The sequence below is a fragment of the Agelaius tricolor genome, unplaced genomic scaffold (genome assembly GCF_023055355.1).
Source record: "Agelaius tricolor isolate 1412-34295 unplaced genomic scaffold, bAgeTri1.0.p SCAF_1, whole genome shotgun sequence".
In the NCBI taxonomy this organism is placed as follows: Eukaryota; Metazoa; Chordata; class Aves; order Passeriformes; family Icteridae; genus Agelaius; species Agelaius tricolor.
Window position 1 is genome coordinate 11,242,105 of NW_027269261.1, and position 17,779 is coordinate 11,259,883.

Consider the following 17,779-nt stretch of genomic DNA (forward strand, 5'->3'; position numbering starts at 1 on the left):
CTGCTAAACCCAAGGATCTTGAGAAGCCTGGACTTTCTCTAACAGTTCACCCTCATTTGGAGACAACACAGAGTCAGGCAGGTTTGACACTGGAAAATGGCTTTCCCAAGCATTTCTCCTGTGGTTGTGGTAGACCTGATCCTTGGGTGTGCTCTGCTCATGAGATTATACCTCCATTTTCCCACAGGCTGTGCAGAATTCAGCAAACCTCAGTTCCGGGGTGTAAAAAAAGATGACATAATGATAATGATAATAAAGATGGTGATGATGATAATTAATAGTAGCAATAGTAGTACCACCAAAACACCAACAAAAAAACCAACCAACCAACCAACCCTCTCCAAACTAAAACAAACCACCAACAAAAGAATCCCCCACGCAAAGAAAGAAGAGCTTTGCCCGGGAAGCCGCCAGCTCCCTCTGGGCCGTGTTGCACCAGCGCTGCAGCGCCTCTCCCTCTGCCCATACGACCCCTCCGACCCTCCCCAGCCATCAGCCGGCAGCAGCGTGCGCTTCTCCCGGTGCCGCCCGGCGCAGCCTCTCCCGCTCGGTCCCTCCATCCCTGCCGGTGCCGGTGCCGGTCCGGGCGGGTTGGGCCGGGCCGGGGCGGGGTCCGCAGCGCGCACGGTGCCGCCCCCGGCGGGCAGACGGGCGCGGCGGCGTCACGCGGTGGTGCCGCCCCCCGCTCCCGGCGGCCGCCCCCGCCCGCTGCCGCCGCCGCCGCCGCCGCCGCCGCGCACCCGCAGCAGCGCCCGCTCCGTCCCGCTCGGCTCCGCTCGGTCGGCGAGCGGCAGAGGCAGCCCCGGCAGCCGCGCCCGGCCCGGCCCGGCCCCGGCCCCGCGGCCCCCGCGCAGGTAAGGCGCGCCCGCAGCGCGGGCGGAGCGGCGCCGCGGAGGAACAGCCCCGCTCCGCCGCGGCGGAGCCGGTGGTGGTGGTGGTGGTGGTGGTGGTGGTGGTGGTGGTGGTGGTGGTGGTGGTGGTGGCGGCGGAGCGAGAGGTTGGTGGGTTTGCGTGCGGCGATGTGGGAGAGGTGGATGGCGAGGAGAGGAGATGGTGGAGCGGAGGTGTAAGTTAAAGGTTGGATGCGGTGATTTATTGCCCCTTGCCGAGGCGGCGGGGAGGAGGGGAGAAGAGGGTCTGCGAGACTTGAGCGATAAAATCAATCTGCTGCATGTTCTCCCTGACGTGAAGTGCCGTGGTGAAACGCGAAGCCGGGGCAGCGATGGGATATCGCAATATTGTTGTTATTTATCGGCGGAGGTCTGAAAGAGACGAGGGGCTTGTGCGGGAAGTGCATTGATAATTTGGGACATTTTCTATTGTGTGTCAGAAGAAAGAGGGCACTCGGCTTCTTCTATATGTGTTTGAAACTGTTTAGGTTCCTGCTGATGGTGTGCATTTTTGAAGGGATAGAAATTATATCATAAGCATATTGAAATAAAGACATCTGCAGACTGGAAGGGGAGCAAAATCGATCATTCCAGCCGCTTTGGAAAGAATTTGATTCTAGAAATTACGTAGAAATGAAAGGAAAAGATTAATGATGCTGTTAAGTCTGCTTTTGAATTGGAGCGCTTCTCCCTTTGGCTGCAGCAAGGTTGTTTTTCAGATCCTTTTATTTCATCCGGTAATTTGTGAACTCTGGTCTTCCCCGCACCCAGAGACAATGCACTGTATTTCATACAATAAGGATTCTGCCAAGGATTGTGCATGCCAACCGACCTGGCATTTATTAAGGATTTATTGACCTATGGGTGTCTCTCTCTCTCTCTTTTTCTAATTTGAAAAGGCTCAATCGGGGCACCTGTGACTAAATCATAATTTTTGAAGAATAAAAAATGGTTGTAAAGGGGTGGGGGAAGCACACGAATTCACTGGCGAGGCTCTGAATGCAATAGCTACATTTATATCGGTTTGTGCCTATTTCTCGCTACATATGTGCGTGTTCATGGATACATTGCTGGGAGGGATGCCTGGTGCTTAAGAGCCATTTGAGACAGATAGATAGATAGATAGATAGATAGATATCAATAAATTGTCCTCTTCCGAGAATGAAAGTGTCCCTCTGCTTTGGAAATGACTAGACAAGAGTGTGCTGTTTATTGGCAATGTGTGAATTACACCGGCAGTAATAAATAAGCAATTGTTTGCTGGGCTATTTTTTCCTTGGGTCTTTCTCCTTTCTTTTACAGTCTTTCCACCTCTCTGTCTTTTTGTATTTCCTTTTTTTTTTTTTTTTATTATTCCCTCTTATTTTTTTCCCTCTTTTTCCTTTCCCCCCTCTCGCCGCTGCTGCTGCTGCTGTGTGTGTGTGTGTGTGAGTGAGTGAGGGGGCAGGCAGGCGCTGCAGCCAGCGGCAGGCAGCGGGCAGGGATAGAGGGATAGGGATGCTCTCGAGGTGGGATCCCCGCGCGGCTCTCTCCGCGGACACCTGTAGGGATCGCTCTGGCACGCACGGCGGCCGCGCACACACGCTCGCACACACACTCGCACCGCGTCCTTGCCTGGCTCCCCCCACCCTCCTCCCCGCCCCTGGTAGACACCACGGGCTCCCAGCACCCTCCCGCTCCCGCGCCCCTCGCACGGAGGCGCAAACCCCTTCCCTTCCTTCGCCCCGCTCCACCCGCAGCCGCGGCGCCCGCCCCGCGCACCTTGCGCTCCCCTCCCCGCCGCGCCTCCCGCATTCCCTCCCCACCGCCCCTTCCCCCGGGGGCCAGCCCAGCCCCGGCAGCTGCCCGGTAACCCCCGTGAACACACACACACAGACACACACACCCCACGCACCCCATCTCCTCAAACCTCCCCTTTCCGCCGCTCATCACCCCTCACACTCAGCCCCCTCCCTCCGTGTCATTGTCCCCGGGCACGCACGCCGTGTCTCACACCGCCAGCCAGCACCCGGCTCCCCGCACCCCCCACCCCCCAAACCCGCTCCATCACCGCCTCCTTCCCCTCCGCCGCAGCGGGGCCCCGCGGCCGCCCGCACATCCCCTGCCCGCCCCGGAGCGCGGCTCCCCGGGCTCGCCCCGGAGCGCAGCCCCCGGCGGGGCCGCTCGGGTCCGGGCGGGCGCGGGCAGCGGCGCCGCCGCCCCGTCGGGCCGCGCAGGGCGGAGCTGTTCCGGGTGCTGAAGCGGGAGCGGCCGCCGTGCCGCAAGCCAGCGGCGCCCCAGCCCGCGGGCACCGCCGCGCCCGGGAGGGCCCTTTGGGGAGCGGGCTTGCGGGGGCTCCCGGAAAATCCCTCGGTTGGTAGCGGCGGTGCCAGAGGTGGCTCCTGCCGAGGGGCAGGGAGGGCGTGGGGGGAACCTGGGGTTTGCCTGATGCTGGTGGGTACGCCTGGTGTCTGCCCGCGAAGTTTGGGGAGGGGGGGTTCTCCTCTTCTCCCTTTTGCTGCTCTTGCCCATCTCACGTGTGGCAAATAATAAAAATAATCGTGTTGACATTTAGAGGAATGAAATTAAATATAGAGGGAGTAGGAGGTGACTTAGCAGCTCTGAACGTGTCAGGTGCAGGCAGCTGAGGTGTGTGCCTGTTTTTAAAACATTTCTCCCTGGCAGGGTCATCTCTGCCCCCTCTCCCCACACACGCATGCACACACACACACACACACACACACATACCGTAGCCCAGAAGAGGGCTTGGCAGCAGCTCTGGCCATGCTATTGTGCCTGCCTAAGTGCTGCTGGCAAAGAAATGTAAGGGAGGGGAAGGGGAAGCGCTGAGTGAGGGAGGTGTTGGAGATCCTCTCCTCCATCAGGAGAGATCTGCTAATACACAGCTTCCAGAAAAGATACAGCAGCTCTGGGGCAGAAAAGCAGCCTCTCCGCTGAAACGTTTTGGATGTAGAGACCTCTTCAGAGGATAAGGGTGAACTGTGGCATATATATAATTTTGAAAACAGAGGAGTTGTTCTCTCCTTGTTCTCCTAAATAAGGGCAGCTGAGTAAATATACATAAAATACTGCAACCAATTTCAGAGGACTAACACCTGGGATTAGCTGATCTGCATTGTGAATAATGTCAACATCAGAGCTGGCTTGAATTGGATTTTCCCTGCCATAGCAGAAAATATCAGCCCCAGAGGAAACCAGGTAGCAGAAAAAAGAAAATGTTTTCAAAAACATTAAAAAAAATTTCAAAAAGCTATCTAAGAAACTATTGCAATTCTTCCTCTCCCCAGGAAAAATAAACCAGTAGGTGTGCCATGCGTGGTGGAGCTTGTCAGTTCCTGCTGGGAGCTTTATTTTTTTGACCTGTATTAGAAACAACCAGAACTGGGCTTGGTAGCATCGTCTGTATGACTAGGAGCTTGTAGCTTCACAGGTGATGGTGTTTTCAAAAATAAATTAAAATAAAATACATTGAGGAATAAACACCATCTTTTCAGTTTAATGTTGTTCTTGTAAGAATAAAATGCACTACTGAAATATTTGAAAGTTTTGGAAAGGTAAGTAGTTTAGATTTAGATTATACCATAAAAATGTAATCTAGTATAAACATATATGTTGAGATTTGTGTTTAGCGCTGCAACCTATTTCAATTTCTCAGTAACTTGAAAATTACAGCAGCATTTTCCTAATGCCCAACACCAGTCAAAATGAAAAAATAATCACAAACGTTCACTATTGATCAACTTTGTGATTCAACATGTTATTAGTTGTCATTTCTTATTATTCTGTTTCAATTCCTTGCAGATTAGAAACAAAAACAATTGAGGAAAATCACCCCCCTGGATCTTAGCCTTGGCCTTTTCCAAGCAAAGAGAAGAGGAGCTGCCAGGCTTTGCATGTCAAGTGGCCACTCGGCTGTTTGACAGCTTCTGGGTTTCAACCCCGTTGGGATTGAGGCAGCTCAAGCAACCACGAGCGATGAGTCCTGTCGTCTGCTGACGCTGCTCCAGCACCATGGCAGACAGGCTGTGATATGACAAGAGCATCCATCCTAGGGAGGCAGCGTTGGGATCCATAATTGGCTTCCTGGGAAACTACAGCTGGTGGAGAGGATGTAAAAAGAGGCGCGCATGTGCCAGGATATTGCTACAGCCTTGCCGAGCTGGTGGATCCACTTGGAGGAGAGTTTTGCCACTGATCTTGGTTTTTTTCTCGTTTTGGTAATGTTGGCTTTGGGGAAAATTTCTGCTGACTCACCCACCCCTGGACACCTTTTGCAGAGCGTGGCCGGCCAGTGAAGAGATCCAACGGCGCCTTACCCCAGCTGCGGGTCCCCTCCGGTGGCCCCTGGCACCATCTTGTGCCCAACCCCATCCCGTGGGGCAGCTGCAGCCCCCCGCCCCGGGGAGTCTCCCACAGTGACCCCCGCACCCGGGGCGGGGGTGAGCGTGCCCAAAGCTTCCAGCGCGGCCGGCGCCCGGCAAGATTTTACCCTGTCTGCCGCCGGGGCCCCGGTGCCGCCCCCCGCCAGCCCTGCCGCCCCGCTCACCCGCCCCAGGCCGCGCAGGATGGGGGCGGTGCTGGTGCGGCGCGGGGGCTGCCTGCTGCTCTGGCTGGCCCTACTGCTGGGCTGCTGGGCTGAGCTGGGCAGCGGGCTGGAGTTCCCGGGTGCGGAGGGCCAGTGGACCCGCTTCCCCAAGTGGAACGCCTGCTGCGAGAGCGAAATGAGCTTCAACATGAAGACGCGCAGCTCCAGCGGGCTGGTGCTCTACTTCGACGACGAGGGCTTTTGTGACTTCCTGGAGCTCATCCTCACCCAGGGAGGGCGGCTACAGCTCAGCTTCTCCATCTTCTGCGCCGAGCCCGCCACCCTGCTCTCGGACACGGCGGTCAACGACAACCGCTGGCACGCCGTTGTCATCCGCCGCCACTTCAAGAACACGACGCTGATCATCGACCGAGCGGAGGCCAAGTGGGTGGAGGTGAAGTCCAAACGGCGGGACATGACTGTCTTCAGCGGGCTCTTCCTAGGGGGGCTCCCGCCGGAGCTGCGGTCGGCGACGCTAAAGCTGACGCTCTCCTCCGTCAAGGACCGGGAGCCCTTCAAGGGCTGGATAACAGACGTGCGGGTGAACTACACGCAGGCGTCGCCGCTGGAGAGCCAGGAGGTGCGGCTGGATGACGAGCAGAGCCGGCTGTGCGCCAGGGACGACGTCTGCCTCAACGGGGGCGTCTGCTCGGTGCTCAACGACCAGGCCGTCTGCGACTGCTCCCAAACGGGCTTCCGAGGGAAGGACTGCAGTGAAGGTAAGGGGCCATCGCAGCTCGCCCCATCGCCCCCCTCCCCATCGCTCCGTGGAGGGGACGGGTCGGAGGCCAGGCCTGCATGAAGTTTCATCTGTATGAGTGGATCTTCCTCCCTCCCCTCCCTTCCCACCATGTCCCCGGCTCCCCTCTTCCTCACCTTCTCCTCCATGTCTTCCATGTGTCTCTGTGGCCAACCATGGTGCCATCACTCTTCTGTTCTCTGTGAGGATGGGTGAGAGGAGGAAGAGGATGTTATCTGAGCATCTTCCTGTGATTTGGGGTTGTTCTGGGTGAAGGAGAGATGGGTGCTGGGTACCAGGTGTCACCCAGATGGCAGGGGGTGGCTGGAACCATGCTCGGTGGGAGCTGAGGGAGGGGACGTGCATGCCTATCACAAGCAGCTGGTGGTAATTAATTTGGGGAGCAGGGAAATTGATGCTGGGAATAATTTAACTGGATTAAGTGCAAAGGTGACCTGGGCTTGGTTTTGTAGGGTAGAGGAGACCCAGAGTCCACTTTGTATTTGCCTCTGCTATGTCATTGAAATAAAATCAGTGATTTATTTGTGAATTCCTTAAATTGTGGCCGGGGAGGAAGGGGATTAAACAGAGGATTATGTTTTTGCATGAATGCGAAGGGTACTGCTTTGCAACATATTTAGCAATTCACCATGCCAGTTAGACAGGGAGAATACAAAAGGGCAAGGGGGAAGTACATACTCCAAGACCACAAAATGACTGAGTAGTTTTACAAAGGAAGAGAGAAGCTAGAAAAACAGCAGTTTCCTGAATCTCATCTACAAATAAATCACTGGGTAAAATATGATTCATATTCAGTGCCCATTGTTTTTGGCAAATGGAAAGAATGTGAACGTTTTCTTTGCAGATGCATGCAGGACTCTTGTTTTTTATTATTTTGTTAGTAAATGTACCATTGCTTGCAGCTCCTTAGGCATAGAAATTATGTATGTTGTGTACCTAGAGCAGGACGTGAAGGTGTATAAATGAAATAAGAGTATCAAGGGAAAATATGATTGTCATGTCAAAATTGGAGAGCAAAGATGTAAGTTTAAAATGTAAAAGGTAAATATGAATAAGATATTATGAAGGCCAAATTAAGATCTTCACTGAGTGGCTGCATGACATTTATGGCTGAATAATTTGCCTTTAGCATTTCTATCAGATTTCACTCATTATAAGAAAGAAAACATCATTTGTGACTGTGCTTTATTATGTAACACCTTCTGTCCTTAGTGTCAATACTCAAAATGCTACAGTCATTCTGCATCCTGTTTACTTTATCAGCTGTTTATCTCTCATCTGCCATTCGTGAAAAATCCAAACCAAATTAACACTTTAAATAATTTTTATAGGAGCAAATAATAGTTTAAGAAAATTAGACATTTGTACTTTCAATTGCACCCATTCCTAGAAACTGTAAAATGAAATATCTTTTATATTAGGTAAACCCTCCCAATTGATTTAGTATTTGGGTGTCAATTTTTAATATATGATACTACATAATATATAGGTGTATGTACAATATGTCTCAATGTCTTACCATCTCTGAGTTAGGCCCTATTATAAAGACAAAGAAAATTATGAGGTGTTGCAGCTTTGTTAAAGCAATAATGAGAATTTAAATACTATTATACATTTATATGCCCTTTACACTAAAACATAGTTTATTTATTTGAAGTTATTTTGCATATGTAATACTTATGTGAAAGAGTTCACGTGATTGCATGTAGTAGCAGTCAGATAAATTATTACCTTTACATAATAATAGGTTCAGTGGCTATTTTTAAGGAACATTTTTACGTTTAGATCAAATTTTAGAGAAATACTTGTACATATTTATATTTAGTGAAAATGGTATGGAATTTTTAAGAAGATGACACTCAAAATAACATTTAGAATCCCCTTCAAATTAAGGTAAAATGCTGACTTCATGAAAGTGCTGGTGGTTTTACAGTAGACATCAGTGGCATCAAGATTCTCCTCAAATGTCCCTTGACTACTAAGAAGCCTTATAAAATAATAGCAAAGCTTATAATTTTAGCAGAAAGTATTCAGATTCTGATTTCATGTGAAACAGGAGGCAACATTTTCCCTGATAGAAACATAAATGGAACTACATTGCAGTTTATACCTGTTAATTTAGAAAAGGTAGCAACTGACACTTCCATCAGTCAAGTCTTGATGAAGGGATTCAAAGTTACTCATATGTGCCAGCAAAGATATTGCACTGTTATAAATTATTTAATATTCTAAGAAACAGAAAAGGCAGAAGGACAAGTAAAGCCTTTGTATCTGCCAAGAAAGAAAGCTTGGCTTCAGTTCTTTAGTTTTTTGTAGCCAACATAGACATTAAGCTGTTGAACTTTGATCTTTTGTTCCCAGAATGTGTAAATTTCCCACAAGCCTTAGAAAGACATTGCCATTGCTAGAGGATCATCTCAGGCTGCAATTATCTGAAGGGGTCTTTTGGGTTTTCATTCCTACCCTTGCTTTGGTTTTTCTTTAAAAATGGTTTTAGGTAGGAAGACCCCTGACTTTCCATTTTTATCTGGAATTTTGTCCACATTTCCTAGTCGATACCTTTTTTTTAAAGGTGAAAGATGGTGATTAAATTCTGTTTTCCTTAGATTTTTTTAATATATATAATTTTTTTTTTGCCTTGGATTTGTTGTTTTTCTATATCTCTGCAGTTTGGTAAAACACAGAGTTCCTCAGTGTAATGAGGAGTGTAGGAATTAATACCAACAACAGCAAAGAAAACCTTTTCAAAATTTTCTACCCTGACTTACACATTTAGGAATTAAAAAGTAATAGATTTAGAGTCAACATTTCAATTCTTAAGATGCCATTTTAAGTACAAGTTCAGTCATTTTCAGGAGAAGATCTGGTGGGGTTTTTTTCCCAGATTTTCACCTTTGAAAAACTTATTAATGATCCCTGAAGTAATTTTTTTTCTTGTAAGAATGAAGAAAAAATGTCGGGCTTTTTTGTTTTCTTTTTTTTTTTTTAACCAAAAACCAGTAATTTAAATTATTTCCAGTAATATAGTAATATAAATTATAGTAATATAAATTATTTACAGTAGGCTTAACTGGTTTTATACCTGTCAAAATCAGGAGTAGCTTCATTTATGTTTTATGAACTACACCACTGGGAGAGCAGTGCAAGCTAGGAAGGAACCATTCAGTCATTCCTATTTGTTCCAGTAGGATCTAAGTTCTCTTCAATGGGAACCTTGGCACAAATCAGAGAAAAAGGACTGGAATTTTGCTTCAGTGTCAAGGATGTGCAATCCGTAGCAAAGAAAAATATGATCTCTAGCAGTTCTCTGGTTGATAGGCCCATGCATAAAAACAGTACAAGAGCCTTCTAAAAGATAAAATCTCTGCTTTGTACTGAAAAAGGCAAGAGTATGTTAGTCCACATAATAATAGTGATTCAGTAGAAGGAAAAAATGCAGAAAATTATAATGAACTTTATTAGGAATAAGAGTAGCATTGAAATAGACCCTGACTGCCATATCAGTTTTCTGTTAAGTTTTTGACATACAATTCAACCTTCTATTAGGTGAAAATTACAATATTTCCTGAAATTACTCAAATTGTTGTGGCTTGATCCTATGATAGGGAGAGATTTTTTTATTAAAAATAAATACTTTAAAGTCAGATTTTTAGTGCATTAAGTCAAGTTCCTAGAAGGTAAGGAGAATACATTCTTCATATCAGTGAACCTCCATATTCTTCTTGTAATTTTTCTCCTTAGGTTAAAATGTCAAAACAAAAAAAAACCCTCTCTATTTTGCCTATTAAATGACTAAAATTGTGACCTTCTGACTTCAGACAAAAAAAAAAAAAAAGTATCATTTTCCTTTCATCCTTTTCCCTTGTCCAGTATCCTGTCTGAGGAAGTAAGCAGGGAGTTCTAAAAGAGGCAGTAAAATACACGTGGTGCATTGAATTGGGGAAAGTTTCTCACTGATGCTAACTTCTTGTCACTCCATGCCTTTCTGCTTTTCTATATCTCTAGTGGCTTGAAAAAGTTGCAGACAGGATCCTTTATCTTTTTAAAATATAGCTTCCCTGCTTACCTCAATATTAGCATCTATTCAGGCAATTGCTCTGTGAGTTCAAACTATTCCTGTTTATAACGTGTGTTTTAGCTGTTCCACCGAGTTTCTGGTTTGTGAGAAAAATGAGGGCTGTTCAGGCAGCTGTTCACTGTAAGAGATACTCTTCCTTGTCAGATATTCAGAAGTTGATGCCAGCTATGTTTTGAACTGTGAAAGTGATTTTTGAGGAAGTCAGTTCCAGATGTCTCAGCCTAGCCAGCACTTGGATTTGTTTGTTTGGGTTCTGAATATACTGCATCAGTCTTTGTTGTATTTCCTTTTGCATGTTTACTTTTTTAAAAGCCATCCCATATTTATGTCTCTTTGAAATTTTTGATATTTTAGTCCATTTTGTTCTCTTTATGCCTAGAATGAAACATTTGAACTTCTTTTGGCATTAATTATCTATTGCAAGTTGTGTGTTTGAGTGAGATGTTGTTGAACTCATTGCCAATAGTCAGTCTTAACAGAGTAGTAACCATGGTCTTTATCCCTCTTGAATCCTAGCTAAATCCACCTTGGACTATTAAACACTGTGAACAAAACTTGCCTTTTTGATTTACACTTCAGAATCTTTATCTACATGATCTATATTTCTTCTTCATGCTGATTTTCTTGTCAGTGTCAGAGGCCACTGGGCAATGTTGGATTAGAAGGAGGGCTAGAAATGCACCAGAGATTGCACTGAGGTTCTATATATGTACAAATCACGCAAATAATTTAACATTCATTATTTCACTTTATGTAATATTTTGAAATGGTGACTTTGTTGTCAGAGTAGAATCTTGAGAGTGGATAGTCAAGTCATCAAAAAGTCATTCAGAACTGTTACATCTGTTACATTCACATGCAATAATATAAAAACTCAATCCTTATGCCAGTTTAAAGGGCAGTTTTGTGTCATTTTCCTAATGAAATTTGATATAGTATTTTGTCTGCCAGGATTCAGTATGATAGGATATTGATTTCAATATCTGCCTCATGTAAAATCACAGGAATTAAAATAGTGTTTCACTGGTAATTAGGAGTTGGCAGTCTGTTTTACTGTTTTATATTAACTTCTAAGGAGTTTTCTTGTTGAGTATTACTAATCCTTTCAAAATGCTGATATTGAAATGTTTATAGCCTAGATCTTGGTACTTCAGGTAAATAATATTATTAATAGTGAGGGGTTTTTTTTTCCCTTTGGACCTAGTTGAGGTGCTGGGTCCTTGTTAAATTTAAGTCTATATTGTGAATTATAGACAGCTAATATGCTAGAATCTAGCACCATAGGACCTTGTGTCAGATTGGTCATATTCATTCAGAATTTCAAAATAATAGATATTAAAATTGTCTGTGTTTTGATGTAATTGCACTTCAGGGCTTGCAGGCATGTTGGACCAAATGTACTTCATCTTTTGTCTCAGCTGAAGGTTGGCTTTCTGGGAGTGTTTTAACAATAGATGCTAGCCATGGATTTGTGGGATTTTACCCCTTCATCATTACTGACCTGATGGACAGGAATGGGGGAAAAGGCTGACAGTTAAAAATGAGTTCCTGATAGAAATAGTTTTATGTAGAGGCTAACATTAACATATGAAGCTTGGAGGGCTGATGCATCTTTTAAACATATAAAAATTGGTTGGTAACTTAAAAGAGAAAGCTTCATCCACCTGTCTTGGTGAATTTATTATGATGTTTTACCTACCAGAAAGCTTGGTGCTCCTTGTAGAAAACATGAAACCATACCAGTTTCTGGAAAAATCCCCTGTCTAGTTTGTTGTGTTGTAGTTGAAACTTGGGTACTTTCATAAACACATGGTTTTCCAGAATAGTCAAGGGCATTCTAAGGTGTTCAATACCTTTGTGAACCTGAGAAATTGTAGAGACCAAATACACTTTCAGTGGTTAGGGTGTAACAGACATACCTTTAATTTTGTTGTTATGTATAGAATTGACTAACAAAGTCAGTACTCTGTTGCCTTTATTTAGTTCTGTGCTGAGCTGGGATCATAATTTAATCTTTTACAAAGGATGTGCATTTTCTTGAATGGCAGTTTCTCCTTCTGTACTGTGGTGATGGTATCTGAATGTATCACAAGCACTTCACCAGCCTGGATTATATTGTTGTGTATGCAGAACTCAATTTTTCAGCTCAGGTGTTCTTCTGCCAAGCTAAAAAGTAGTTGTATGTGGTGAGGTCATGCAAATGTCTAGCCACTCTCCTGGATCTTGGAGTAGAATCAGTAGATCAATAAGTGCTTGAAAGAACAAAACATCTGCAGTAACTAATGAAGCAATGAAGCAGGAAAACCCACATGGGTTTGATAGGACATTGCTTTCTCAGTGACCCCGGACAGTTCACACCACTTTTTCAGTTTGCCTTCTGTAAAGTGAAACTACTCCATACAGGAGCTTTTGGTAGGATCTTTTTTCCTGGTCATCAGATACTTGAAAGATCAGAATTTCTATTAGGGATGTAGGAGAGGAAGTCAAGATCTGAAGCTCCCTTTACTATTGTGTGACCACTTTAGTCTACAGAACTGATAATTGTTAGCTGGCTTTGAAATTGCAGGCCTTCCTACTGCCTATCCATAGCTGAGTGTTCGGAATAGTGTGGTTTTTCTTGCTTTTTTGTCTGTCTCTGTCTGCCATTGTTCTGACTAGACACTGAAAATGATGTAGCTTGTCACCTGCCAGCCACTTCTCCTCTGACAGTTCAGCTCTTCTGATGGTCACAAAAGTTCTTCGGAACACCTGTATAAAAGTCTTCCTTATTACTGTAAAAGGTTCCTTATTACTGTAGAAGGATCTAGGATTTAATGTCTGAGCAGAGTGAAGAACTCTTGCTCCTAGTCAAAAACCACATAATTTTTTTAGTTTCATTCTCTTCCATTTTCACTGAAAAATAGGAGGGTGACTGTAGGAACACAGTTGGTGCTAATTGGGAGTGGGGCTGTGGCTGAGCCCCATCCCTAATAGGCTACAGCTGTGAAAAGCAGGTGAACAGCATTGAAAGCAACAAGACAAAGAGTACTGAGGTGCACTGACCAATCACCAAAGGGAATAGAGGGCACACAGGTGCAATGCTTAAACCATGAGGGATATAAAAGGTTGGGCTAAAGAACAAGAAGGGCAGATGTTTGTCGCCTTCTGAAGTGCTGTTTTTCCTGTATGGGCAGACACCTGAAGCCTTCTGGTGAGGTAAGGTGTTACTATGTATGGGGAAATGCTTAAAATTTTCTGAAATTGCATGGTGACACTCTGTATGTTGTGACTGGCTTGACTGTAACATGTGCTGGGACAGATGAAAGTGAGAGGTGGCCTCAGTTATGCCTTCCTTGAGATTGTCAAGAGATGAGACAGAGGTAGCTGGCAGCTACAGAACAGGATTCTGTGATGAGATTTTAGAGTTCTTTAATGCTATGGAGTGTATTAGGAACCTACAATTACTTAGTTATGTCCTAATGAGCAGCAGATTTGGCACCTTTTGGATATCTGAAGAAAATGTGTTCTGTTTTCATTTTCCACTGGAGTCAATTTGAAGTCCTGTTAACTCAAGTTTGGAATTAGGGCAAACCTAATAACCTGCTGATTCTGAACTTATTATTCAAGTAGGAATATGAAAACAGAGAGAACTAGGGCAAATTAAATAACCTGCTGATTCTGCCTGTAGTATTCATCTGGGAATGTCTATAGAGAAAATACTTTTCGTGAATTCTGATATTTATTGCCATGATCATCTTCACTATAATTATTCATTAATTTAATATGTGCCTTATGAACCATGCTGGAAGAGTGAAGTTATGTGACTAATTTTGTCTTAAATGTAAGGCTGTCTATGATTTGAGGGAAAACCTGATTTGCCAAACAAATGGACGGTGCAGAATCACATTTCCAGTTGCTGCTACTACAAACTGTGAAATAGTGGATTTTGCATGGAAGTGTAACACTCCAAAAATGCTACACAGGTGTGCAAGTCACAGATTCCTTTCAAACTGTGGCACATTGCACAAAGCCTTGAAATGAGAACATTTGACTTTTTGGTGTTGTCTAGAGAAAGGGCTTTGCATTGCTTAAAGGCAGAGAAACTTGATTGATTCTTCCCAAGTGCTGTCTTTTTATAATTAAGTGTATGTGTGCAGCCATTAAGGAGGTCACTGGCATTACCCTATGCACCTGAAATGTGTATCACAGTTCCAAAATTTCTGAATTATGACTTAATTTCTGATGCAGAATGACCTTCTTGTTCATCTTCTTTTTCTTTCGTGCTTTTTAGCTTTGACAAAAAACATTTAAAAATTACATTTTTTTCAGAGGAGGTATTTCTATCAAGAAAAGATTCCTTGAGAAAGATTGCATGTATGCAATACAAATTCTTTCTTTTGAATAAGTGTATAGAAAATGACAGAACAAGTGACTAGACATGGAGTGAAGATCTGTATCTCAATACTGTATTTTTTTTATTATCCTGATTCTTCTTTGTTTCCAAAGGTGACAACAGGAATCGTCACATACCTATCAGCATTTGTACAATGGGTATCTAGAGCACAGCCACAATGAATAGCTTTAGAATGAATTATGGTCTTGTGATGTTAAGATTATATTAATTGTTAATAAAAATGGGAGAATAGGGCCCTAATGCTAGGAAAAAAGTGCTCTTCAGCCTTAAAGATGTTATCTTCCCTGATTCTGAATCATGCAAGTGTGATAGAAGTGGTATAAAAAACCTTGGATTCCACTGGTTGTTGCGCAGCAACAGGCTTACATTTTGCATTTCAGAAGTTATTTGTACATTTTATATTTGTAAAACCAGACTCTTGAGCTGGAAGGTCCAGGGGCAGAAGTCAGAGAGGCAGGTGAGACACAGCAGCTCCTTCCCAGACTGCAGACACTGCTGTGTTTAACCACAGTGATCCTCAGTGGTTTCAGTCTGCTGGGGTGCTTCACATGGCATCCTCCCTTAAAAACACAGTGGAGTTTCTACAGGAGTTTCCAGGATGTTGGTCCTGACAGAGAGATTACTAGTGTTGTGCATTTTGAATTTGATTTTTTTCTTATCAGAGCAGAGACAGGTGAAAATAGAATGTAGAAACCCGTAGATGTAAGTCAATTAATTCTTAAGACTATTGTGGGGTGATATAGGAAAGATTTGTAAACAGATTTTTTTAAGAACAGATCAGTGCCTTTCTTCCACATCCTTCTCAGATGAATGTTGCTCAACTTCTCAGAAGCTGATCCTCTGTGGTTTTTTTTCCTGTGATATTGCGGAAAAATAATTTCTGCATTGCAAAGAACCTGGAAGGGTTTTTTTTAATAATCTATAGTTTTTCAGAGATAAATAATGGACTGTCATTCAACATTGACAAAAGGTTTTTCTGGTTTAGTTGAATATTTACTGAAGAATTCTGAATATAGATCTCACATTCTTACATAAAACATTCCTGACTTAATTATTATGAGAAAAACATCAGAATTTTCCCGGTAATTCACCAGATGAAAATAATTCAAATCACATTTTCTTTGTTGGCCCAAATCTCCACTACTTTTCTGTAAACACTGTATCTGTTATGGTAGTTTCCAGGAATTTCACTGGGGGTTTTTTTGTCACTGTTTTCAGTCCAAAATACTTGAAGGAGCAGCTAGGATTGGAGATTGCTCCAAAAAAAAAAAGAAAATTCAAGGCTATTATACAACTGAGTCCTGGATTACAGGAAGTTGTGCAATAATAATAAGCAGTACAGCACAGGTTTTGTTTTCCACAATACAAATTATACAAGTTTCGAAATTCAAAATATAACAAAGAATGCATCAGGTTTGAAGTTCTGAGAAAAATATTTTCACAGTTTCCTATTGAAGTTTTTATAACAAAGACAATTCCTGTGACAGAAGGAAGTTCAAGTGACGGAAGTTTTGACCTGCTATTCTTGCAAATCCACTGACAGACACAATTCTTGTTGGCATCCAGAGGTTTTACCTTTTGTCTTAGCACTGGCTGGATCCCATTCTCCTTTTTTAAATATCATTTGGGTCTTTAAATAAGTAAAGTCTTTCTTGCACATTATAAGTACCTACACCATCCAAGTCTGCTGTTCAGGCACATCTTACCTATTGTGATACCGTGAGTCATCCTGGTGGATTTTGTAAATCTTAAACCATGAAAGCATCCACAGTGATTCAAGGGGGGAAAAAAATTCCTTCCATTTTCTACCCTATATAAAAAAAGAATACAAACAAGAACATTCATTGCACTCTAAGTTAATGGCACCATGGGAATTCAGAAGCAAATTCAGTGAGTGGTGGCTTTCATTGTTTTTTTTTCTTTCTTGTGTTTAAGAATGGAATTTTTCTCTTAAATTTTATTCACATTTGCATTAAAAAAATAACAAAAAGCAGTCAGTGATGCTGTATCTATTGTGATAGAGGTACCTCAAATTCAAAAGCATTCCTCTAAGAGCTTAGACATATTTAGTTATTTTGATTTTGCACTTTTAATTTGGGCTTATTGCTGCTTTCATAGCCTAAATATATAAAGTGAGATGGGTACAGGTTTTTGATGTTACTCAGCTTTGCTCTTCCATAGCTTCCTCATCAGAAATCTGAAAAACAGTATGTGAGTGCGTCTTGGAAACTTGTCTTTGCCCAGTCTGAGCTCTCAGTGACTTACACTAAGCTTTCAGGCATTAGAGAATGCAGAAAGAGATACTAAATTTGATTAACCAAAGGAATTGGAAGAGAAAAATGTTCTTAAGAATCATATATATTCTGTACACTATTTGTAAAATATTTTGCTTTTGTAGATTTTTCACATTCAGTGTATCTCTGTCAATTATTGTAATAAAATAACTTATTGTAGTGCTCTTCTGTGTAGATCAGGATTGATCTCTCTTGAAGCTGATATGTTAAGCCATTGTAAAATAAGAGCTAAGTCAGAATCAGGTCCTCTGATTAGGAAAAAGAAGAATCTTTCATCTGCATTAATATTAAAACACCCTGAAATGTTAAGAAATAAACAGGCTTAATCTTGCCCACTACTATATAATGCTACTTTGCAGTATTTATAGGAATCCCCTTTTCCATTCAGATGTATAGAGACATCTTGTCAGCACAAAAGTGACTGCTGGGAAACTTTGCCTGCTTGTCTCTCACTCCTGTAGGTTACAACTACTTTTTCCACTCTTCAGTTTCTCTCTTTTGTAGGAGCATGGTAAGAACTTGCATTGCCATTTTCCCTTACAAAATTATGAATTAATGGCTAAAAATATTTAATATTTTAACCCCACTCTGACCCCCATTGATCAGATTGCCTATTCTGTATTAAAATGCTTGCCCTTTGAAAACAGACTGTCAAGTATTTTGTCATCTATGTGTTTGAGTCAATCTTTGCACTCCTTTGGTTACTCTTAGGCACACATTCAGAGCACAGGCTTTTAAATCCCAGCTAGTATGGGCAGTTGGCATCTTCTCCATCCAGC

The 17,779-nt window shown here is 43.4% G+C and overlaps 1 protein-coding gene across 29 annotated transcripts in view; it reads left to right on the top strand.

Annotated features, from left to right (window-relative positions):
* Positions 1 to 684: 684 nt before the first annotated feature.
* The window catches only part of NRXN1 (neurexin 1), a 679,845-nt gene continuing 662,750 nt past the window's right edge, over positions 685 to 17,779 (top strand). For 14 of the 29 annotated variants that reach the window (XM_071422904.1, XM_071423060.1, XM_071422942.1 and 11 more), the window contains exons 1-2: positions 686 to 854; positions 4,692 to 6,194. In XM_071422904.1, coding sequence (XP_071279005.1) covers positions 5,456 to 6,194 — 739 coding nt within the window. In that variant the 5' untranslated portion in view covers positions 686 to 854; positions 4,692 to 5,455. Of the gene's footprint in view, positions 855 to 4,691; positions 6,195 to 17,779 lie in introns of all 29 variants that reach the window. The other 15 variants (XM_071422858.1, XM_071422867.1, XM_071423014.1 and 12 more) reach the window with 2 other exon arrangements.